Raw genomic sequence first — 27,159 nt, forward strand, 5'->3', positions numbered from 1 at the left:
TGCACATCAATTTGGGTTTTCTTTGGCATATAAAATATGATAAATTATTGCTGTAATGCCAATCTTTCTTAAAAGTTCAAGCGGTGACTGGCTTGACTGCAGTGTTTTACACTGCTGCTGTTGCACCGTGCCTGTCTGTCTGTGTGCTATAAATTTGTATTTCCCTGCATTAGAAAATGGATGTTTGATTTGAGGGTCTGTGAAAAGTCACTTTGGCAGAGTGGTGCTCTGATCTAGTTGCCAACAGGCTGGCAATGACAATGCTAACATGCTATTAAGCAGGTTTATTTTCAGCATCTTAGTTGGGTGGTACCAGCAGGCTAACAATTGCTAATAAGCACTAAACAAAAAAATAAAACCTACACTGATGGGCAATTTAAAACACTGAGGGAGGCTTAGGGCCCATTTCCTTCTGCTGCTGTGTATCATTAAAGGTATTACTTTTGTGAGTGCTGACAACTTAACTTACTTGATTGACTTAATTTCTTGGAAAGCCAGTGAGTCAGTGAGATATTTTACTAAAAACCACACATGTGAACATCATGGTGAAGGAAAAATTGGGGGATCACCAGAGTCTTTGGGATGTCTATGTCTATACAACATTTCATGGCAGACTTCAAGAGTTGTTGAGCAGCAAGTGTTTAGCAAAACACTAAACAATGCTCACACACTGTTTTGCGGCATCCAAGGATTAACATTACCTGCCATGTCGGTTTTTTGTCGAACACTGTTTCCCTGCAGACACGTTTCCCCCTATCTAAATCTTACTAACCCCAAGTATGGAGGGGGCTGCTATGGGAAACATCATAATAACACGAGGGAAACAACATACGAAAAGGGAACAGACTATGACACAACACCAAGCTCCAACCGGAAGTGCCAAAAACTGCAGTTCTCCGAGTGTCCTCTAGGGGCAGGTTTCATAATAGAGCAATTTCTCATGATCCCCATGTGAAACAAGCTGTTTTCACAGCATAATTAAACCTGTTTAAGACCTGGTACAAAAAAGCATTGGTGTCTGTATGTGTATGTCAGATCTCCATGAAAACACTGAGGGGGGTGATTTTTTTTGGTACCAGGCTAGTTTTTATTTTATTGGAGGTTAATGTTTATGAGTAATTAGGGGTGTGGCCTCTTGAGTGACAGCTAGCCGCTGACCCTCACTTCGCCTCAAAGATATACATCAGCCAGATGGACGTATCTGCCTCTCCCCAACGTCACATCTATGTCCTTTACTGGCAAGAGTAAATGAGGCGGAACCGAAGTTTGACAAGATGGCGACCCCCATCGGCGAATACGATTCGATCAAGTTGAGAGAACGGACTTCGACTGAGATGCTACATCCATTTTTTATACCGTCTATGCACAACACCTGATCTGAGAAAACCAAACCGGACCAAATGTCAGCCATCGCCAACACATTTGAAACGACACATCCAGTTAATCAGTGTTAGCCATGTCCGGCTGTTAGCGACTCTCAAGGATTTTACCGTTAGTTGCTACATGAAAAAAAAAACTGTCTTGATGGCTTATTTGATGTTTATAAGTGCCGAAAAAGACCATGGGATGATTTTGCGCCAGAATTACACTTTCAGTTTGAATTTGCTCAACACTACTGATAGCGTAGCATTTGCTGGCTGGTGGTCTGACTTCATAATCACTGCATACTGCTACACAGTCAAGTTTGAAACCAGCAGGAATGATCATTTATGCGACCTTTACTTTTTTCTACACATTATGTGGTCTGATTCTTGAGATATACAAAAGACTGACGTTGACATAATGCATTAGCTTTTCTCTGTACTCCTCACAGGCTGGCTTTTTCTTACCTTTGAGGCCTTCTGTTTAACGACATCTAGTTGTGTATGAAGTAAACATTGTTATCGACAAGGCATGCAGAGCGGCTTTAACATCAAAGCATCTGTCTTACAGACGAGGTGGTCATGGGGAGATTCTAGCCTATGTTTAGTTCCATCAGTATATACAGGAGGGCTTTGATTCCTCAGTGTAAACTTGTCCTTGATGTTCCACAGTTTTTTGGTTTGATTACAGGAGAGTGGATTTGGATCCATTTCAAACAGTAAATCTACTCACTGCACTAAATTTAACGTTCGAAATATGAAGGATGCGCATGTGCAACTGGTTTCTTCATCTCAGATGGAGTAATGACTGAGTTTTACTCCTCTATCACAGAAATGACAAGAGGTTCGTTAATGATGCGTTTGTGAACATCCCGGATGTGAACGATAACTTCAGCAGACGTTGGAATATGTCAGTGGTTACTTGCTAAGGACATCGAATTTGTCAGTGTTGTTAAAGTTTGCACTAGTTGTAGATCGTAAATGGACTTGTACCTATATAGCGCCTTTCTAGTCATCTGACTCTCAAGGCGCTTCACAGTGTCTGTCACATTCACCCATTCATACAGACGGCAGTGGACATCTACATACCATCTAATCTGATCTGATCTAACCATTCACACCACATTTACACACCTATGTGCAGCACGGGGAGCAATTCAGGGTTCAGTGTCTTGCCCAAGGACACTTCGACATGTCGACCGGGGGGAGATGGGGATCGAACCACCAATCTCTCGAACAGAGGACGACCCACACTGCCACCAAGCCACAGCCGCCCATCGTAGTCAGTAAAGGTCATAGAATGAGTCTTCTTTAGAGCTTCCAACTGAAACCATAAAATATATATCTCTCTAACAGACTTCAGTGTACAACACAGTACAGCCTGTCATTGTAAGTTAAATGGATAGAAGCGATTCAATGGCCAGAGGAAGTATTTCATGCCAGTGTTTCACACACACATATCCCCTCTACAGCATAAAATGAGATTTATGATCGCTGTATCTTAATGGCTAGCTTTTCTTTAATGATGTTTAGTCCGTAACATTCAGAAAAGTCCTCTTTCCTGCCAGGTCAGGGTTGACTTAGACATCTGCTCCATTTGGCATATGCATGCTGGAAACACTCTACTTGGTGCCCTGGGCCATTTAACACTTGCTCAATATCTTAAAATGAAATTGCTTGTGTAGATTGCCTTAGTGAGGTCCCTGAAACAGAAACCCAGTTTGTGTTGAGGGTATGCTGCTCGCGGAAAGGCCTGAGGCAAGAGATTAGACGTAGAATGCGATGAAGCTTAGTGTTGCCGGATAGGGCTTTGTCTAGGCAGGTTGTATTTTATGTTAATTAATGAGCTTTCTTTCTTTTCCTTTTTTTAAAAACTTATTCCTACTGTTATTGTCATCGTACATTCTCTTTGTGCTATCAATGTAACGATTTTCAAGGGACCCAAATGGATTCTGAGCAATCAAAAGACCCACAGAACGCACAACAAATAGACCTCTCCATGAAAATTACCTCAGATTCTATTTGCAATGTTTGAACTGCTGATTGCCCTTAGGGTTCCTTAATTGCCGCACTTTAACATACTTATCTTAATGCACTTATGCAACTGAGATGCAATAAGTATCTGTTTTGCTCTGTTATTTTAATCCAGGCCCACAGGCAGGGAGTAAAATCCATATTGAAATTGATAAAAACAAAAACAAAGAATGAATGAAAAGAGAATATTGAGCTGTGTAGTAAAATGGCCTACTCAACTTAGAGATGGTGGTCTAAAGATCTAAAAACACGACTGGGTCTCTTCTGGGTTTCCAAACAATAAGGGGATTGATTTTTCAAGACTGAGATGTTTTATGACGGTAAATTCCACGTTTGTTGTCCTGAAAGCGACCCCACAATACAACAAACTAGATCTGTATCCGCTCTGATTCTAACCTCATTTAATGTAGCATTAAAACATGCAAACATCACTTTTACAAAGCATCTCATTAAAATCACTACAACCCTAAAAAAGAAGAAGATCCAAAGCACTTTCACACAACGAGATATGCAGACTTTAAAAAACCCCAAAACACACTAGTGTCTGATAGGTAGCTTGTGCCCTGAATTTAATTAAAGGTTATATTGTAATGATGTTAACATTTTCCATGTGCAGCATACTTTTTTACCGCTCTCTGTTTCAGGAACACTATTTGATTTTATTTCCTAACTTTTAACCTTTGCTACAATGGGGAATTCAAATGTCAGTGAAGCCTATTGCAAGTACAATGAAATTTGTGACGGTGGGCTTTGGTAGAAAAAACGTCTGGTATGCAAATGTTGAATATTTAATCAATGTCAACGGGTAAGAGTCATCTAAAGGTGGTGAGCAGATACAAAAGCAGATGGGGAACAGAGCTCTCTTTTTAGGTCTCTCTTGATAAATATCTTTTCAAATATATCTCATCAATACACAGGGGAACAAGATCTTCACCAGTTAAAACTACCTTTAAGAACAATACACAACAACCACTAAACACTACTCCTAGCCCAGAGCAGAAATGCACCCAATAATAAACCATACAGTCGACAAGTCTAGCAGATTTAGTTGACTCAAATTTTGAATGTTTAAAACTCTCACGCCCCTCCCCAACTACAACCAACTCCTCAGCTTCCTCCCATCGAGTGCTCGTAAGTGCGTGTGCACCAGATTTCTGTGAAGGCATCTCTTCTCTCATCGATAAAGGTCATGGAGTACACACTACATGGAGGTAGGCTGGCTAACTTAGAGATTCATAGATAGCAATTGCAAACATCATTTAGCGTATGCCTAGCCTCAGGCACATGTGCATGTGATACTGTAACATGCGCGCGGGGGGATCTGTGGCGTGTTCACAAACTGTGACTGACAGTCAGCTCTCACACAGCCCTGCGCTGAGTGGACAGGGTGATACGGGCGCTGGCGATTTTTGCAAAACAAACAACAGGCTCTGCATGTAGAGGCGCATTTTTTTTCCTAAAACCGGAGGATTTATGTTGTGCTATCCGAACATAGTGTCGGTTTCAGTGAAGATGATCAAAAAATGTTGCCCAACTTTAATCAGTCTTTCAATCTAATGAACAGATTAATGTAACCTCATAAGGGATGTCATCAGATTTTGATTACAAATATTATCAAAGGAAGTAACACACTTTCAGGGTTTTTTTGTGACTATGGAAAAATAGATGGTCTTGCACATAAAGCATGTAATCCTGGCCTACTTTATGTTACAGTTAGAATGTTTAACATACATTCAGAAAACTGCAGTTATATCCAGGTAACTTCTACATGTTGTAATACATACTGCAAGATGCAGAAAGTAAACAGTATCACTTGGCAAACTACTGCCCCCCAAGTTAAGGTTCAGCTTAGTAACATTACATTTACTAGCAGCTTTTTGAACCTTAACTTAAGCGTAAAGGGGTGGAAGATGCATATTTGATTATCTCAAACATGCATATTTGGAGTGTTTGCAGTCACTTCAGATATCACTATTAGATATCCATCTTGTATAAAGACTCCCTGGTCATGTTGTAGATGTACAAAATGCTCCCACGCTACTGATCTAAGACGCTGTTTTGGTCGATATAAGGCTGGAAGGCCTGTTCCATCTGACATTTTTAAAACTCTTCTTCTCATCGCCTCAGGTGACGGGCATACATCTCTCACACACAAAACAGAACTGCACTCACATACAAAAAACATACCTCCAGCCTCAGTTACGGCAAAATTGGCTAATCCCAACATCCCTAATCCTTATACAGCCGTTTTTTACGAGATGTTACGGAAGGTTACGCACAATTCTCCGTGTGATATCCAATGAATGTCCAACATGAGCAGTCTGCGCGTCTGTATACACACATACATATACAAGATAAATAGTACATTACTTTTTGTGGGTATAAGAACAGAGAACAGCCTGAACAGATGCACTGTGGACAACAACGTAGTGACTGAATAAGAGAAAAGCAGGTTGTGATTGACCTACAATAACTTTACTTCAGCACCAAGGAGAGCACACATTGCAGATCTGACTAGGCTTCCTAAAACATCATTGTTCATCATAGTTCAACATCAACTGTGTTTGCATTCAGCTGCAACACACAGCTTCTATTTAACATTTACAAAACATCCACTTCTGTATGAGAAGTTATCTTTGTGATACAAAGTGCATTTAGTAGGGAAAACAAATACAAAAGCAAATTTATTTGTCTGTGCACTTGTCTTTATAACTTTGACCAAGGAGTTCATTTTTTCAGTGTGCTTTGTTTGTTTTATTGTCAGCAGAATTATACAAAAAAAAGAAGAAATACTGGCCCGACTTCATGTGGTTTTTAACGTCGTGAAAGGGCAAAGCATGGGCCAAGGAAGAACCCATTAAATCTGGGAGCGAAAATGAATCACGGGGTGGAAACACAAATATTTTTCTACTTTTGCTAACATTGCAAGATAGTTCAGGGCATGGTCTTGGCTGAGGTCTGCTCTGAGCACCCTGCTGGTTTTTGAATATTTAATTCACAATCTTTCTCTCTCTTGCACACATATGAAGAAACATGGAAAAATATGTGTATTATTCTCAAATAGTTTCAATAGCACTTGGAGCTGTGGACTTGAAAGCTGCATAGTTGCCTGGTGCGAAACATGAAAGGTTTAAGTGTCTTAAGCCAGAGGCCTCGGACAGTTAATGCTTATATTAATTAGCAGTGCAAAAGTTAACTTTGTAAGTTTGATCTCGCTACTGAAAGCTTTACCAGTAGAAGATCATTAAAAATGCTGATTCAGTATGGATGGACACTGCAGGAGGTAAACTCTGTACCAAGTACTGTTGCACCGTAAACCGATACTAGAAATAAAGTATCGATACTTTATGAACTATGCAACAGCGTGTCTGTGTGCAGCTCCTCTCTGCTTCATCACTGTCTGCAACCAGAGTGGCCGTGGTTTCATAGTTTCATAGACAGTCACAGGGCGAGACAGACATGGCTGAAAGAGCATGAGTGCTCCTGCCAATCATGCAGACTTTCCTAGGCTTGTTTATAAGCAGATGCACGGAGCGAACACATAGGCGGCAGTATCAAGCCCATGGACGGCACGAAGCTCGTCTGTAAGCGAGGCTTTAAACCGATACAGACCAAGGGAGCCAACACGCCCAACTTGAAGAAACATCTTGCTGAAAGACATGTGGTCAAAGAGTTCATAGAGCTGCAGGTTGGCAGTAGATATCTTAAAAGTCTCCTGGATGTAACGTTAAGTCAAGCAAGTGTTTATTCTGTGACAAGTGAACTTTTTTCACCATCAGAGTTGCACGAGGCAGTCAGGAGGGAAGCTAACTGTTTAACCGTTGGATGTGGTTCCACACATCTCTGTATACAAAGAGTTCACACTGGTGACATTAACTTTACCAGAACATGCGCTGGGCAGCAGCTTTAGCAGGGGACCCCAAACTTCCCTTTCCCGGGCCACATTAACCAGCTCTAACTGGGGGATCCCGAGGCGTTCACGGGCCAGTGTGGAGATCTAATCTCTCCACCTGGTCCTGGGTCTTCCCCGAGGCCTCCTCCCAGCTGGACGTGCCTGGAACACCTCCCTAGGGAGGCGCCCAGGGAGCATCCCTACTAGATGATCCTGAACCACGACCCGACCCTGGATAAGAGGTTGAAGATCAGATGAGATGAGAACATGCAAAGGTGTTCACAAGTATTCTGATCAACAGCACCAGATACAAAGGATCTATTTTAAGTCAATCAGTGCTGGTAATATAATCACAGAATGTACATTTTTGTCAATAATTTATAATAGAAAATGGTCTGTTTAGAGCACAGACCAGACTGTAGTTTGCAGGGTTTGAACTTTATCAACATGAAATTGAAATTGCAAATTTTTCCTTCGTGGGATGAATAAAGAATTGTCTTATTTTATAAACTGAACATGTTTAGTAGCTATAAAGCTCAGCAGCTTTTACAAAAATATACTTTTATTTAGTGTTTTACTTAATAAAAATAAAGGACTCATTAAAAACAGTTCCACGTTCTGTATCTAATACTTGTTCATACTCATTACGCCTTCGAAAAGTTTTATGACCTTTTTACTTTTTTATTAAAAAGTGACATATCTGTTCAGCCGGCCTCTTTTAGAACTGAATCCACGTTATAAGAACATCAATATCTTCAAGGAGGAGTCAAATGAATAAACATCGCAGCCTCTCAACCTTGACATGATACGGCATGTTTATATATTTATACACATATGTGTTAAAAAAATATATAAAGCAGCAGCCTCTTTCGACTTTTTAACGAATGCTTCTTTGCATATTCCCTCATAAAAGCAGCAAGGAGTATTTTGAGTTGACAGAACATAAAATGCTGCATGGTATGAAACAGAAGCTCCATCACAGGATCCCTCTCCTGCCTTTATCTCTCAGCCAACTTTAGACAGCTGGCAGCTGCAAGAAGTATGACTTTGCTCTCCGGTACACCAGCAAAACGAGCCTCAATAACAATGACACCACACAATCACACAGGCCAACAGATGGACTTGGTAAATGGACTTGTAATTATATAGCGACTTTCTAGTCTTCTGACTACTCAAGGTGCTTTTCACACTACTTGTCACATCACCCATTCACACAGACATTCACACTGATGGCAGCGGTTGATGGCAGCAATGTCTTCAGACCATCTAATCCATGGGTGTCAAAGTCAAGGCCCGCGGGCCAGATCCGGCCCACAAATGAATTATCTTGGCCCCCGGGATGATACTTCATTAGTATTAGAACCGGCCTGCACGCCACAGCCGCCTGCTGGTGTTTTTCATGCACCAAAACTACATTACCCACAATACAACGGTAGCCCACAAACTCACTGCAGCGCCGCAAGTGGGCCGCCCCGTTCTCATTATTCATCAGCATTAAGGGCAGATGTCAACGTTCAGCAACCCCTCCTCCCCACTGTGTTAGGTCTTAGTTCAACAGGTTATATGCATCATTTTAATATGTTTTAATAAACTTTGAACCAGTCCGGCCCTCGGCTTGTAGCAAATTTGTTTTTTTGGCCCTCTGATGTATTTGACTTTGACATAATCTAACCATTCACATCTCATTCACAAACCCATGCGCAGCACGAGGAGCAATTCGGGGTTCAGTGTCTTGCCCAAGGACACTTGCAGGACACTGAACCCCGAATTGCTCCCCGTGCTGTGCATGGGTGTGTAAATGTGGTGTGAATGGTCTGATTAGATTAGATGCCACCTGTGTGAATGTCTGTGTGAATGGGTGAATGTGACAAACACTGTGAAAGCGCCTTGAGTAGTCAGAAGACTAGAAAGGCGATATATACGTACAAGTCAATTTTCCATTCAACATGTGGACCGGGGGAGGTGGGGATCAAACCGCCGATCTCTCAAATGGCAGACGACCCACTGAGTCACAGTCGCGATGAGCACAACAATTGTGACATGAATGCATGAATCATAATTTCCTTTACACAATAAACTTGATGATGAAGATACAGAAGTATAGAAATACATGCCAACAATTCAATATTATCAATACTTTAGAGACCACCAGCTCGTGCCCTTCTAAGTTTCAGACGTACTTGTTTTAACCCCACCCACCATCTTTTCCTAACCCAAACCAAGGGATTTTGTTGCCTAACCCTACGTGTTCCTTGTGGCCATAGTGTCAGTGTGGCATGCGGGGCCGCCCAGTGCATTGACCAGTGACGCCAAAGAGTCCTGACAAAACGTCCATATGTGACGAGTCAGGAACAGGAACCAGGAACTCTGGTGAAGGAGCCTTTGCAGTCAGGGCTCCTGGACTGAATGAGCTGCCTGAGGAGATCAGGACTACAAGTAAACTTCTGTTTCTAAATCTCTTTTTATAACCCGATGTTTCAGTGATTTCATTTATGTTTCGTGACATTTGAGTGTGTTTTACTCTGTTTTATTAAGCTATGGTTTTTACTTTTAGTTTGTCTTATTCTCTTTGTCTTTTAAATGCGTTCTGTTTTTATTGTGAAACATTTGGGTTGTGAAATGAACTATATAAATAAAGTTTCTTCTGTTTATTCATTATTAACATAAAACACGACTTGCAATATGTTGTACACCGGCTTGACATTCAGCCTGCACAGGTGTGCATCTACAGATTGATGAGCACCAGCAGAGCTGATGAATCTTAACAAGACTGGAAATAAAACAATAAAACAATGAAACAATGAAACCAGTTTTACTCTATCACTCATGCTTATGGGCCACTGTGTCACTGTATGACCTCCCTCAACTCTTTCTCTCAAATTCTGACTTCTTGTGATCTCATAAACACACTCTCACATCATGACAGTATGGGGTTTCTATGTTTACATACTGTATATACAAGGAGCTCTTTTCCAAAACGCTATAAATCCATTTAAATAAATTACATTTTTTACCTTGACCCACACATTTGGTTAATATTCAATGTATCTTGTCAAAACGGTTTATTGGCTCAGTCTGAACGTGTTGAACGGACGGACGACACAAAAAACTCTCCCGCTTCAGAGCGCCGCCATGTTGGATCGCATAGAACGCTCACTGAATTCTGATTGGTCGAGAGTTTTCATCAGTTTATCATTTTTTCACTTTTTTGTGGTGTTTTCATCTGTTTTTAGTCATTTATTTCACGTTTTTGTGGTATTTTGCATCTGTTTATAGTCATTTTGTCACATTTTTGTGGTGTTTTTAATTTGTTTTTAGTCGCTTTTTTCACTTTCACTCAGTCTGAACATGTTGAACGGACGGACGACACAAAAAACTCTCCCGCTTCAGAGCGCCGCCAGGTTGGATCGCATAGAACGCTCACTAAATTCTGATTGGTCGAGAGGACGTATCGCATTTAGGCTAAAAATAGGTTTGGCGCTGGTCGCGGTTTGGAAAGGAACTGCATCTTGAGACCATTTTAAACAAGGAAATATAGAGATTTGGCAGAAACACTGATGAAGCAGTGAAAAGGTTCTGTATACAGCAATGTGGCTCAAACTCCTTTTTTTTTTAATTTGGCTTTTATCTCGTTTTAGAAAAGAGCTCTTCATATATATATATATATATATATTTATATAGATACAATTCTATTATCAGCATGTGCTTGTTACCCAATACAAAAAACTTGAGGGATGACTTTATTAGATTCATGCAGTCAAAGCAAAATTGAAAACTCAATTAAAGGCTTCTGCTGAAGATGTTCTGCATATTTAAAAGGTGAGTCTCAGTAGCGTGCCGTGGGACTGAATTACTTTTTCACTACAGAACCCCATCACCCAACCATTCACATGTGTAACAGTCCACTCCACCGGCTCTCTCCAAGCCCATTTCCCTCATTGCCTCCACATGGCCGTGCATGATTGATGGGCCTAGGGACACCCTCACACTGCTGTGTACCTAATCACAAAGTATAGACTTGCCGTAACGCTCCATTAAGGGCCTGCAGCAGCAAGGTGTAATGGTTAGGGAAATGGACCAGGGAAGGGAAGGTCACCGGTTCAAATTCCCAGGGGGTTTCGCCGCTGCCTTGTCTCGGCTACACGTTTACTCGGAAAAATGAATTGTGACAGTTTGCAGGGTAATACAAGGGCGCGAATATGAATATGCTCTTCAGTAGACAAACATTGTTATTAGTGTAAAAGCAAACGTGACCTTTTGCGATGCGTCCTGTGTCAGAGGCAAAGTCAAATCTGCGATTGACACGATCCGGTAATGACGTGTCAGTCATCATCATCGGCCTCTGTTTACTTCCATGATGAGAAACCGTAGAAGGGTAAGAGTGTCATTGACAGGCTTGCTGCGCTTGAGTAAATATGTTCTCTGTAGGGCTATGCTACAACCATCAGAGGAGTACCAGCAGGAGGCGGGATTCTAGCTTCCCGTCAGGAGGATGAGCTCCAGAGATAGGCATATAACCACTTGTTCTTATAACCACAAGTGAACAAATTGGATTGCTTGTTGGCCCTGTGACTGATGAGTTAATTAAAGTGGAGGGGTATGGAGAAAGAAGTCAGACACGGCTCCATTTATCTATCCCATATTGACTAGATCTCCTCGCACTTCAGTGGCTTGAGTAATCGCCGTCTTTCTGCTCAAGAAAACAACTAAAAGGGCAGAAATGGACGTCGTCAAACTTTCAATTCAGACTCAGGATCACATGGAGAGCCGGTTAAGGCCGAAGCATGGGTTCGGATGAATTTGAATCAGCTGAGAGTGAAGTGGGGAGTGTTGGGACTTCTGAATGTTAATATTGTATCTCTCGAGGCAGACATGCTCAAAAGACAACAAGTCATAACGCACCACAAGAGGTCGGAAATGAAATGAATCATTAGTGTGTTTTTCCTCTCTCGCTGATTTCCTCCATGTCCGCAGGAAAATGTTACGCAACCGTACCACTGAGAAATACAGAACATTTTGTGTCCACTGGCTTGAAATTGAATTAAAACTTTAAACCTTTGGGACTAAATAAGAAAAACAATAATTCAAAGCCGAGTTTGGATCGGACTTTGGGATGTAAAGGGTCAGGTCATTAATAGCAGTAGTTAGCACCATTTTGAGTGCAGGGGTCCGGAAAAAACAGAGCAAACAGCGATCTTTGCCAGGACCTGAGTGTTAGAGCCTCACACAGGAAGGTAATGCAAGCCCAGGTTTGTGACAGGTGCTGGAGGGGAAAGTGGGGGAGGTTTCCAACACCTCAAAATATGGTGAGGCCGCGCAGCGAGCGTGCCGAGACGGATTAGGGCTTAGTTTGGGAGTGGGACGTGTATAGTGGGTGTTGTGTGCTGGAGACCCAGGAGGTGCCTGAGGAGAGTGCAGCACGTCTGCATTCTTTTTTTTTCTATCTACTAGCCACAGCTTATGTGCTGCCTGGCAAGAGGAACCCAGTCAACTCGGAGCCAAGAACAATTAGACACTGTTCAACCGAGGCTGGATTTGCATGAGCAATGGCACCAGCTCTGATCTGTCTTTATAGTGACGGGGAGGACAGTTAAAGAGAGAATCACTGGAGAATCACTAATGCCATATTGATTTAATTGTGTGTTTTTGTTACTTTTCTGTTTTTCTTTGTTTTGCACTTCTATTAGAAGTTTTTCCCTGCAAATTAATCCTGGGGTTGTTTGGGGAAGTGACTTCCAGCACAACTTGAGGGTGCGGCTAACGATATGACCAAAATCTTTATCCCTATATGTTATTTCATTACGGTTACATATATATATATATATATATATATATATATATATATATATATATATATATATATATATATATATATATATATATATATATATATATATATATATATATAAAGAAGACCCATCTATCTAGATTAGCTTTTAGTTAGAGCTGGTTAATGTGGCCCGGGAAAGGGAAGTTTGGGGTCCCCTGCTAAAGCTGCTGCCCCCGCGACCCGGTTGAAGGGGTTGAAGATGAGATGAGATGAGATGAAACTATTCTCTAATTTTGTCAAAAACTTTAGTGCAAAATGAACACAACAGAATAAAGATAAAGTTAAATTATAGAGAAGAAGAATACCGTCTATACACTGGCTATCCTATCATGCATCTTTTACGAAATTTGAGTAAGTCTGTACTTGTTAAAACCAATTTAGACGTCATTGTATATCACAATATCTGGGTAGATGATTTCATCACAATTTCATTGAGAAACGTTACATTATCATATTGGATTATAGTTCAGCCCTAATTCAGGGCCAGGACTTAAAAAAAAAAATGATGTTCTCATGAATGAAACTGCATTCTCAGTTATGTTTCAAAGGAAAGGTATTCTGTTCTGGATTATGTTTGTCTTTTATATTAGATACATCTCTAATCCAAGACTGTGAAGGTCAGCGTAGGGTGGATGTTGGGGTGGATGGACGGGTCAAACTAACACAGGACTTTTACCCTGGTTTACTTTCACTGTATCTACGTCACATATGTTAAAATAAGTATAAATAATACTTGTTTTAACCCAGGTCATCTTTTCCTTTTCCAGCGACCATTTCACAAAATGTGAGTTCCATATGAGCTTCCCTCCCCATGTCTTACACACACTTAGCACACGCACACACACACACACACACACACACACACACACACACACACACACACACACACACACACACACACACACACACACACACACACACACACACACACACACACACACACACACACACACACACACACACACACACACACACACACACACACACACACACACACACACACACGTGTAGTTTACAGCAAGCTTAGAAATGCTCAGCTGTCATATATTCAGCAGATTATCACAGAGCTGTCCTCTGCTGCCAAGGACGGTGTGTGTGTGTGTGTGTGTGTGTGTGTGTATTGTACAAGCCATAATAATATGGAACAGCACATTACAGTTGTGTCTTTAGTGACGCCTGTTAACTATTTGTCTTGACGCTCTGTTCTGCAGGACTTTATCATTATTACACACACACACACACACACACACACACACACAGACCTTTATATTTGACATACAAATACTGTAATGGTGGAGTGGGGTGTTGCTGATGTGTGTATAGGCCAACTGTGATTAATCGTAGCCTGGAACTAACTCCTGTGACCTGACCTCGTGTCCAAACATCCCATTTTAACCAAATTTGTAGAATCCCAGCAAAACAAATATTTCCCCATTGAAAGACGCTCCTCGTTAACCCGGGGGCAAATATTGAGCGAGCGTAAAAGCTTTTCCATTGTCGCAGAGTTGACAGAGTCTCTGCCTCTACAAAAGTGCAGGATTTAATTTTCATGAAATCTCTGAATTCAAAAAGAGGCCTTGGGAAATGAACACCTGTACCTGTTACCTGTATGGTCCTAAAGAAAAATACAAGGTAAAGCCCACTTCTTTAAAAATGTGCACAATGCTGGCCCATCTGTCTTTTGTCATAGTGATCCGCCCAAAATCTCAGGGCAGAAATTAGGCCATGAGGATCATAATAGGTGACGTTGCTCGCACAACAAAAACACATTTTCAGGTGGCAACCGTGCAGTGGAGGGCGACTGTGACTCAGTGGAAAGTGAGAGATTGGCGGTTCGATCCGACCCAAAGTGTCTTCGGGCAAGAGACTGAACCCTGAATTGCTCCCCATGCTGCGCATGGGTGTGTGAATGTAGATGTCCACTGCCATCTGTGTGAATGGGTGAGTGTGACAAGTAGTGTGAAAAGCACCTTGAGTAGTCAGAAGACTAGAAAGTCGCTATATAAGTACAAGTCCATTTACCAAGTCCATCTGTTGGCCTGTGTGATTGTGTGGTGTCATTGTTATTGAGGCTCGTTTTGCTGGTGTACCGGAGAGCAAAGTCATACTTCTTGCAGCTGCCAGCTGTCTAAAGTTGGCTGAGAGATGAAGGCAGGAGAGGGATCCTGTGATGGAGCTTCTGTTTTGTGTCTGTGTGAATGGGTGAATGTGACAAACACTGTGAAAGCGCCTTGAGTAGTCAGAAGACTAGAAAGGCGCTATATAAGTACAAGTCCATCCATCCATTTAGAACAGGAAAAAGAAAAACACTAATTTCTGGTGGCTTCAGAGTCTGTGTAAAATTATGTAAATGTCAAAAAATATATATAACTTTACTTAACATTTTATACTGATAGAAAGTACAGTGTTGGATCGTAACCTATGTCGTTCTAAATGGTATATCCCTGGTTGTCATGATTAAGTTTGCAGTTCGACTGGAGCTGCTGGTCAGTGTTTCCTGTATGGCACGGTAAAAATGATCCACTGCCTTATCAACATTACTGAAGATGCTTCCTCAGACAGGTAGTGTAACACATTAACACAAAAACAGTTAATGTGAATAAACAGGGAAGAGCTAGGCTCAAATGCAATTATAAATACATGAGCGGAGGAAGGAAGTAGAAATCAGAGGGCGGGCCCAACGCAAGGCAATTAAAGAACTTGCCACAACAGCAGAACGGAGCAGTCGGTGGCTTTGGCTGGAACGTAAAGATGCAGTGTGGGCTGCCAAGTGACCACATAGTGCCACCGTGCACCACCATCCTGTGGTGGGCCAACCTCGACAGAGGGTGTCTTGTCATAAGTGACCGAAACACCCAATGATGTTTGGGGCTAACGACTGATGATGTGGCGTGCTGGTGGCACCACGTGATCATTGCCAAATCCCACCCCACCCAAGAGTAGAGGACATCTCCAATGACGTTCAATTGATGTGCTGAATCTTAGGGATATTTAACAACTACTGCTATTAAGAAGTCCATTATTGCAAGTGGTGGAATATAAGTAAGTACCGTATTTTCCGCACTATAAGGCGCACCTTCAGTGAAGGTGGCTTATTTTGACACTTTTTTCACATATAAGGCGCAGCACATTATAAGGCGCATAGAACAGACGCTACAGTCGAGCCTGGGGTTACGTTCTGCATCCATTGGATGAAGCTGCCCTAAAGGGAATGTCAACAAAACAGTCAGGGGAGGACGTCTTGTTGCTTCCTCCACTTCCGCACCATTGATTGGTTCATGTTAAACTCTCTGGCTGCTGCTCTATTCCCGTGTTCTACTGCGTGACTAATGGCCTTGAGTTGAAACTCTGCGTCGTAAGCGTGTCTCTTAACAGGAGCCATTTTGGGCTCTTTACACAAACACACAAATGGAAATTAAACGGCACGCTTCGCGCAGTCGTATATCTCAACATGCACCGCGCGTTACTTCTTCTACGGGGGAACATAGAGTCGGCGGTTGCTCACCGTAGTTGCGAGACCTGTTGTGGCTCAATATTGGTCCATATATAAGGAGCACCGGATTATAAGGCGCACTGTCGGCTTTTGAGACATTTGAAGGTTTTTAGGTGCAACTTAAAGTGTGGAAAATACGGTACATGTACAATCACAAGTTACTTCATACTTGCTGCTTTATACTTACATTTTGGCAGCCAATACTGTACTCTTTACTCCACTTCATTTATTATAAAACACTAGTAACTTTCAGGTTTAGATTATAATTACAAGAAAATAAATCATATAATAAATCACGATGTTTTATTACGATTGAACAAGAGGTTCTCAATGTTTTTTCTTCGGAGGACCTGTGACGAGACAGAGAATATACAGACGACTCCCTGATCTATGTTCCTTGGAATAATTTGACGTAGCGCTTTGGTTTTTGTTGTTGTTTTACACATCTATAGTCTTACTTGTGTGAAAAAACAACTCAAGATAAATGTATTATAAATATGTTGGAGATGCATTGAACATATTTTATGTTATTTCATAGGTTCTACGAGTTATAGATTTGTCAGATTAGAAAACTTTCTGAACAACGACGATCGGAAAAACTTTCACGGACCCCACTGAGAGTCCCTGGATCGAGCTACTGGCAGCATATAAAGAACCTTTACCAGCTGCTGCATCAGTGACGCTTACTCATTGATGCATCACTAACTGCAATCCAGTGCTGTTACATTATTCTAAAATGCCAATGTGCATAATAAATACTTTTGCTTTTGGTAAGTACGTCCTTATGCTAAATGTGTGTCTTTATTCTGTGCTATTGATTCTTTTAACAGAGTAAAAGAAAATCTGAGTTCTTCCTCCTCCACTGACTCCACTTTCAAGGACAACATTGTGTAAGCTACTTTATCAATGCAGGCATCTATTTTGAGTGCTGCTGCCAATGTTAAGATTTAATTTAGTCCGCTGCTGGAGGAGCACTTCACTTGGTCATCCTTTACTGTTTAATTCCTCTTTATGTGAGCTGCCTTTAACATGGTGTGGTAAACAAGTTTCCAAACAGAAGCCTGAAATGAAGCATCCTCAAACTAAACACTCACTCACTCACTCCCTCATTCAGTCAGTCAGTCAGTCAGTCAGTCAGTCACTCCTTCACTCAGTCAGTCAGTCAGTCAGTCAGTCACTCACTCACTCACTCACTCCTTCACTCAGTCAGTCAGTCAGTCAGTCAGTCAGTCAGTCAGTCATTCCCTCACTCACTCATTCCCTCCCTCACTCATTCACTCCCTCATTCCCTCCCTCACTCACTCCCTCCCTCACTCACTCTCTCCATCACTCCCTCACTCACTCACTCACTCACTCACTCACTCACTCACTCACTCACTCACTCCCTCACTCTCTCACTCACTCATTCCCTCCCTCACTCATTCACTCCCTCACTCCCTTACTCACTCCCTCACTCCCTCCCTCACTCACTCTCTCCATCACTCCCTCACTCACTCACTCACTCACTCACTCACTCACTCACTCACTCCCTCCCTCACTCACTCCCTCACTCATTCTCTTACTCACTCACTCCCTCACTCCCTCATTCCCTCACTCCCTCACTCACTCTCTCACTCACTCCCTCATTCCCTCACTCACTCACTCACTCACTCACTCACTCACTCACTCACTCACTCACTCACTCAGAAAAACATCCATACTTCAACATTGCTTGAGAAACATATCCAACACATCTGATGTTTCTATAAATGTACAAAACAACGATCCATTCCTATAACACAGCAGCTGCTTGGTATGACATTATATACCCCCTCTGCCCACTAAACATCTGTCTGTTAAGAGGAAACACGGACTTTATTCAGATTCCCTCAGTAATGCACACTTGAAATGTTTAAGCGAGGGTTGCTGTGCTTCTACGTGGAACTCAGAGGAAATTGAATCAGTTATAATAATCCAATTTCAGGAGCTTTTGAGGATAACACAGAAGGATATTATTTCAGTCTAGCAGTCTACGCATTTCATTGCACAACATGCTGTAATGAAGTTAAAAATCACAGAATGTAGCTTTGCAATTTTCCGTTTGACGTGCTCGAGTTGCTGTGGGAACTCTGTCGCTCTGCGGACATGTGAGACACATTTAGTCCACATACATGTTACAGAAACTGACAGGAAGTGTTACCTCACATGTTTGGACCACTTCACATTTCATCTTTCGAGCCAACTAACATTACTTATTGTAGGTTCATGTAAAGATTCTTTTATGGATTAGCTGAGTGATCATTTAGCCTTTGTAATGGAAAAAGAGAGAAAAACATATCCATCAATACCAGCGAGAGTCCAAAGTGACATAAAATCATTGTTAACTTTGACTTACAAGAAGACAACATTGGTTCTGTATCCAATTTATAATGATAAGAAGCATGAAACAAGCATTTCAGAAGCTGTGTCTAGCGGATGCTTATGGCTTTTCATTTGCATCATTTATCTATCTTCAACTACTTTTTCAAAGATTCCTACAAATCTCAAGGAAAAATAAAAGAAGCAGCATTATTTCTGAATGGAAAGACGGGGATGTGTCGACTTACCCATGGTGCAGTTGGTGGTGAAGTGGGGCTCGATGGTGGCCGCGTCGTCCTGTGGAATCCGCTGATCGTAGCTGGCCGAGACCCGGAAAGGTGTTCCCCCGTGGGTCCCCAGGGTGAGGTGGACCACTGCCCAGCTGCCAAGGAGAGAAAGCAGGAGCAGGGTCAGTGTGAGGAGCAGACACCACGGCTGACAGAAAAACCCACATCCACTGTGGGGGTTCGGGGTTAGGGTAGCTCGGACAGCTCGGGCCTGCTCCGCCTGAGCTCCCACAATGCCAGAGGAGGGACTGTTCAGGGCTTCTGCGGAAGCTGACATGGGGGCTTCCTCGCTCCCTTCCATTTTGGGAGGGTCCCCTTCTTCCTTTGTCTGTTGAAGCATGCCCCCCCTTTGAGCCCACCTCAGACTCTGTGGGTGCACTGGAGGTTAAGAGATGGTCAGGCGTCAGGTGGTGTCTCTCTTGCAGCTGGTGTGGAGTCAGGCTACAATTTAAAGCCACTATTACAGTAGGTGTGTGGTTGAGAGGCATCAACACGCTCAGGTTAAGTTCTTGTGTGTGAGCAAGCTGCAGTCCAGCAATGAATGCTGTCCTCCCTCTACCAGCGGCTGGCTTCATGTAGCTTAACTGTGCCTAATTTTATTAGGCAAATTGTGCTGATTTGGCTCTAAGCTCATCAACAATCTATCTCTCTCTTTCCCTCTCTTCCTTCCTCTCTCTCTCTCTCCCTCTCTTTTCTACCCTCTCTCTCTCTCCCCCCTCTCTTCCTCCCTCTCTCTCTCCCCAGTCTCTCGCCCTTCCCTTCATTTTTACACACAGTCATGTAGTGAACACACTGTAAATTCCTATTTCTGAATGTCATGCAAACAGGGCAACACCAGCTACTGATCACAGTACACAAGTGCCATCACAACAGTAACACATGCATCATTGCACACTTTGAGATCACACTATCACGCTGTTGCACCACTGTTTTCATTAGCAGCCTCCGGTTTGCACAGACTTGTCACAGCCACAGCTCATATAGAAAAGAGGACCTACTTTGACAGTTTGATGTTACGGTACATTACGATGCTCCCACTCAACAAACGCTGTCTCCCTGGTTTAGCATCGTTACTGAAATAACTAGCACTGTATTTAACTGTAAATAAAAACACGACGATGGGTCTTCCAATGTTACAAATACAACCAAAAATCCTCAGTTGAGTGAGGGTATGGCACAGGTTTTTGCTGAAGGAGCAGACTAAGCCTGGTGTATTTTTTATGCCATGTTGTTTTGTATTAATGATTTTGACATAAAATCAGGAATAAGAATAAGTGACACTCACAGTGACAAACCCACAAAGGGATATAAGTAAAATGCACCTGTAAGGCTCATTTTACTTTAACTCTATGGTTCAGTCTCACCAGAGCTTTGACTCTAGGGTCAGGTGCAGGTTAAAAAGTGGAAATTCAGGTTTACAATTGGGCTTGTGCCTAAAAACTGCTGCTGTGGTTAGGGCTTGGGTCGGGCATACACACAAAATGATTGGGGTTCATGTCATGTCGGGCCTGATTTTTTCTCCCTGCTCTCATCACACAGCTGTTTCCAGTATAAAAGATCAGATCAACCCACTGTACTGTTGTGCAAGACAAAGTTAGCACCTCGACTAGCTAGGGCAGAAAGTAATCCCAATTTAAGGTTACCAAAAACATGACCCTTATCAGATGGTAATGTCGCCCTATGTCTGCTAACATGTTAGCAATGTTATGATGCATAATTCGTCAGGGCTGGGATGGAAATCTTTTCCCGTCTTTTTACTGCCACATACATTTTGTCATATCAACTTATTAAGTTCTCAGACTGTATTTTGCTGTAGTATTGACCTGTGAGCGTTTAACATCGTCTTCATTTGAAATGTTGTGACAAATAATTAGAATGTTTGAAGATTTCATGTGGCAGCGATATAACGTAGAATGACACATTGACTTTACCTGTATAAACTGGATACATTCATCACAATAGCAGGTTTCCTTCCCTCCCAAGATGCACACATTTCTTCCTCTGCTAGAGATGATGTAATATTAAGAGCATCAAATTGGAACAATGTCACTAATCTTTAAAGCTTTTAACCAGCCACAGCCTCGGTGATGACGTCACTCCCACAAATCTTAATAGGTCTCTACCCTTTGATTATGACAAGTGCACTGGGAAATAGGAAACTGTCTGCACCATGTTTATTTTGGGGGTTTATTCTGTGCTTTGTTTGGGTAGAATTGTGCTAGTAAGAGCACACACACACACACACGCACGCACACGCACACACGCACACACGCACACACAGCCTCCACTACACAAACAGGCTCTGAGCTTTTCTGATTTCCCAAACGTCTGTGCTCGGGCTCTACAGGCTTTGCATTACTACCTTTGCCAGCTTCTCTTCTTATGTTTTTCGGCTTTTTTTCTAATGTGCTGGCTTCCCTCAATGCATCCCTACTTTCACTGCTCTCCCATTTCCAGCCCCTTTTCACTGAACCCTCCTTTCTCCACCCAGACGCTGCTCAGAGCGGAGGAAAAGGGTTGACCAGATGGAGAGTGATGTTATAGCACTATGGTACACCGTTCGAGAACAGCTCTGCGTTGTGGAACCTGCCATAGCCCATAATAGAAAGGAAATGAAGCCCCAGATAAGAGCTGCCACTGCTCCTTTGATAACCTTAAAATGATTTGCAGACTGAGGCATATACTGTACATACGGAAGTGCTGAATTCCCCACCGGCTCAGCTAAGAGGCCACGTTTATAAATGGCCTCTCTGTTCAATGAGCACTCCCAATTACAGTGATGGCATTGTCATTGTACAGGCTTGTATGTCTCCTTGTGCATACACAGTGCAACCATATGCACTGCAACACCATGTACTCGCTCTATATTGGAATATGAAACACACAGGGGATCAGCATAGTCTATAATTTTAGAGGTGCAACAGGGCAAACAAAGGAATCCGTGCTCGGGATTGAATATGCCCAATGTCCTGATAATAAAACGGTCAGAGCTGTATGGTTTCCAATCTAAAATGATCAGTGTAAACCTGATCTCTATCTACACACGGAGTAAAATTGAACACAAGTCTCCTGGACTACTGAATGTCTTATCAGGCTACTGATAAGCTAGCGCTCACAGGACTGATTAACTGAGCAGCGGATCAGAGCAGGGCTGCCAGAGCACATCACTCAAACATTTAAATCTAATTAGTACTATACCATGCAAGGCACAGCGGCCCTTAATAGAAATAAAAAAAAAAATGATAAAGACTCCTCTTGCAGGGATCGGATATTCATGACTAATCTGAATACAAATGCAAATAATTCTCATCATGGTTCTTTGTGTCCTAATGGCCTGTTAGTTATTTAAAATCACCTGAAAGCCTCTCCCATGATGAGAGGTTTTTTTTTTTTCACCACGGAAAAAACAAAACAAAACAGCTCAGGCCAACTAATCTTCGCTGCCAATTGACAATTCTCTTTTCAAAATGCTATTCATTTATGCTCCCTTAGTGCTCTGCTCTGGATAATGTAGCGCTTTTAATTTTTCATTTGGTGTATGTGTGTGTGTGTGTGTGAGGAGGTAGGATGCTTACGTCCTATAACCGCATTAGGGCTTATTTGTCTTGGGGGATCTGGTTTGCATTAGCGATGAGTCTCATCCATCACAACAAAACAAAACATGAAGATGCGTGTTGCGTATGCTTTTCACAATAGAAATTGTTTTCCTAATGCTGTGAGACCTGGTATGACACACTGTCAGAGCGAGGCCGGGGCAGACGGTCAATCACTAACTTTACACCTCATCGCTGTCTTTTACAGACAGTATCTTGCGAGTCTACTTGTCCTCACATCCTCAGGTTAGAATAAAGAACTGTGTGTGAAACAACATGTCTAAACTGCTGCTGAGCACAGCAGTCACCACCTTGGCAAAAAAAAAACACCAACACAAAAAATAAAAGCACCTTTTCCCTGAAAAAAATAAACATTATTAGTCTTTGACCAGAGGTGTTGGTGTTGCCTTGCACACCCATATTATACCATCACTTGTGATAATACTTCCTTTGGTTGAGTAGACCTCTTTTGAGCTCTACCTGGGTACAGACGGGTCGACGCACATCTCCCTGTCTTTTCTATTCCATTTTTAAACTTAACACCTGTAAAGATGTGCAGAACTTTAAACATACAAGGACTACAGAGAAGAATAAACGGCTGTGAGAATCTGTCTTTTTGCAGCTAGATTTTGACACCGCATTAGCATCGCAACCCTTCAAGATACAAAACTGGGCGCCAGGAGTGGGAGGTTGGAAAAAAGGGAACTTCCACTTCATGCCCCTAGTCTGATTTGATGTAGTGCATGGTGTGACTCCATCACAAGATGGTCCCTTATTTCGTCTCAGGATATTATGTTATTAAAAAAAAAAGGATTATCATTATTTTAGGCACGTTACAGTTCATTTGCTTCATTTGTAAAAGGAAAATACACAGAGCACATGAGGAAATCTGTGTCTGCTCCATTTGTGTCAGTCTTCTTCAAAACGACTGATAAATTCCCCTTCCCCCCGGATCGTGCGTCATACTTTAAATTAAACATTTAATCTATTTATTCTATTTAATCCATTAAAACAACATAGGCTGCAGTTGGGTGCTTTTGAATGGGGTCCCTGAGGACTCAACTGACAGAGTCATGAAAAACTGGAATGATAGAATAAAGCACCGGTGACTTATGACAGAAAATATACCCTTGTACCCCAGCCGGTAGTAATCGGAAAAAACTGACACTGAACTAAAAGCTGATGCTGAGGACATCAAGTGTCTTCATTTTGTGTTTTTTTTTGGCTCTGCTTCAGTAATTTCGTGTTTGTTTTTTTATGGCTGGTTAGTTTTTTAGTCCCTGTTCAGAACTATGCAAACAGTTAAAGATGGCAAATTGAATCAGAAGAGGAATATGAAGAAAAATAAATGTAAACAGAAGATTTAAGTTAAACCTTCAGGGGGTGCTGCGGCACATAAAGCATGCTGAGGAACCAAGCCAGTCCTGCAGTCAGCACAGCAGACCACAGTTGGCCAAAGGTTAGAGCAATTGTGGTTGTGTTGCCTCAGTTTCTTATGATGTTCCTATTTCTGTTGTGCTTACAAAGGCGGCATCATTTCTCTTAAAGTTGTAACTTGATTGAGTTTTACATCCCTCATGGCAGGCTGTTTCCCTGGGGATTCACCCTGAATGACTGTATGATTACAGGGCTCCACAACAGCTACAGATGATACCACAGAGATATCAGACACGGTGAGAGAGAACTGCCAATATGAGTTTCCGTCAGCAATTTGTCAAAATCATAACAAATTTGTAAAACGCCAAACCTAATTAGTTGGAGATGTGGCTGCGTCAATGTGCCAAAAATGATAAATACTGCAAATGGACATAGGAGTGATAAAGCAGAAGGAAGCCCGATCAATGGTCTAGGGAATGTAAAATCTACAAAGTTTCATTGTTTCATCCAAACTGTCCTTCCACAAAACACGACTATGTATGTGATGCAATGTCAAACTACTCAACCTAAATTGTATATGGCATGAGCAATTATTGACAAAGCCATTAAACTCACATCCTCAGGCCTAAATGCATGAAATGGAAAAAGGATTTCTATAGCGCCTGAAGCTCAAGTAACCTGTTGAATGCAGCTGCTTGTGAACCAAAGGAGGGGGAAAGAAATGGAAACTGCTTTACATGCTAATGGAATTTTTACCCCCTAAGAGACATTGGCATAGGTTTCGATCATGCTTGCTGTTTTAAATCAAAGTGGGAAAGATGAAATGGATTGAAAATGTTGCTGCGTATGACTCGGCCCGCATAGAGGCGGCAGGAGTTAAGGATTTAGGAAGTGGGTGGGGCCGTGGTTGCTGCTGGATCAGGATCGCTACTTAAGCCCCATTGATTTTGACTGTCAAATGGCGTAATGCATAACAGACATAAGCCAATATGTCAAGAGAAGTGCAGATTAGATTGAACGTCCTGACATGGCCCGGCTGAATGAGTGCCACTTCCCCAAACTAAACAGGACACATTTGAATACTATCTGTTGTGAGCAAAATCTGTTCCACCACAATGCAACTGGAATAATAGGATAGGGCAGATGAGGTAAGATAGGGTGAGTCATATCGGAGTAATGTTTTTGGCAGAACTCAGTGTTTGTTCAGCCAAAGTGGTTACACAAGTTTTAAAGATCTTTTTCTCACAATGGCCAAAACTGAATATTCAAACATTTGTTAGAGAGAACTAGAACCATGTTACTACCACGTTGCAGATGTCTGCTTCTGCCAATCACGTTTCACTTCACATCTATTTCTGTCCTGACCTACATGATACATGTATTTAAGACTTTGAAGGGAATTAATACAACGTAATTCAATTTCAATTCAAGTCAATTAAATTTTATTTATAGTGCCAAATCATAACAAAAGTTATCTCAGGACACTTTACAGACTAGGTAAAGACCACACTCTATGACTTATTTATGATTTACACAGACCCAACAATTCCCCCGTAGAGTACGGTGGCATGTCCCAAAACTATTGGGTTGGGAGTTGGTGGACAAGTAAAAATGCAGCTTTTGCAGGAGCTGCAACTATTATCACGACTTATAGATGCAAACATACTATTCAAGCTGAAAGTTAAAGTTGTCTAATGCATCACCTTCACAGATCACAAACTGGAAATGGATTCAGGGCTTGGTAGAAAACACACAAAACCAAATTATCAACTGGTGTTTACTTGGTGACTCACAGCTCTGCAGCTGCAAACGCTATTGTCATTGACTACCAATTGAAGTATGTCACTAATGCTAGCCTGTTAGCTCATTCTGCTAACTAGCATGCCCAGCCGCACCAGACGTTATCAACATTTCTCGTAGTGGTTACACCAACTCACATATTAAGTGTTTTTCTTTTTTTGGTGAAACATGGATTTTTTTTATACACATGTCCAACCCATCAGCATCACATAAGGTCTGAACAATCACCACAGTTCATAGATTGGTGTCACCGATTCAGTATCTGACCATACATCTCCCCTTGTGTTCCTGAGTTATTGTGCTGAATAATGGACAGAAACATTATGATGTCACAGTGAAGTTGACCTTTAACCTTTTGGATATAAAATGTCATCACTTCCTCATTTCCTCCCATTAGACATTCATGTGAAATTGTGTCATGATTAGCGTAGGAATTCTTGAGTTACGGCCAAAACTGTTTTTGTAAGGTCTTTTAACCTACAAAATCTATTTAGTTCATCCTTGTGTGGACATTTGTGCCAAATCTGAAGAAATTCTCTCCAGGGGTTCCTGAGATATTGCGGTCATGAAAATGGGACAGATGGGCGCATGTATGGCCAGACAACTAAAAAAAGGCAATTGCTAGTGTGGAGGCATATGAATCATAGGCTACATTCTCAGAAAGTTTGGTCTTATCAGACATATGCTTCACTGAGAATGAATAACAAAATACAACAGCAGTCTGTGAACATTTTAACCTGGGGAAGAGTGGTTTAGGTCACAGAAATCGTGAGGCTTTTACATGATTTTGCAGACTAAAACTTGGGATTGCACTTAAGGCGAGCATTAGCCATTGTATATACATATAAATCACACCTGAATACAGCTATCTTGCATTTCTGTGCAGAGCAAATTATTCTGTGACTGGAAATCTGCCACAAGCAAATTACAGAGGGTGAAAGCAAACCCAGCAAAATAAACAAACCCAGATGAAAAAAATGTGAGTGCAGAGATTCATGTCAGTGTGTCAATTCCACATGCCCTGAACACAAACACACATACACACAAAAACTGCAAAAAACAATTTCGTTGTGAACCCAGACCAAGTGGGTTATCACCAATGGTGATGGGGAGTCACGCCCCCTTCAATAAACCAGCTGCCTATCTTCACAGAGG

The 27,159-nt window shown here is 41.9% G+C and overlaps 1 protein-coding gene across 1 annotated transcript in view; it reads right to left on the minus strand.

Moving 5' to 3' along the window:
- Window positions 1-27,159, minus strand: part of alk (ALK receptor tyrosine kinase) — a gene marked incomplete at both ends in the record, with an annotated part of 434,353 nt that overhangs the window by 87,157 nt on the left and 320,037 nt on the right. Inside the window, one exon of the mRNA XM_083924532.1 lies at window positions 19,196-19,329. Coding sequence (XP_083780658.1) covers window positions 19,196-19,329 — 134 coding nt within the window. The remainder of the gene's footprint in view (window positions 1-19,195; window positions 19,330-27,159) is intronic.

Source organism: Echiichthys vipera, assembly GCF_963691815.1.
Source record: "Echiichthys vipera genome assembly, chromosome: 12".
NCBI lineage: Eukaryota > Metazoa > Chordata > Actinopteri > Perciformes > Trachinidae > Echiichthys > Echiichthys vipera.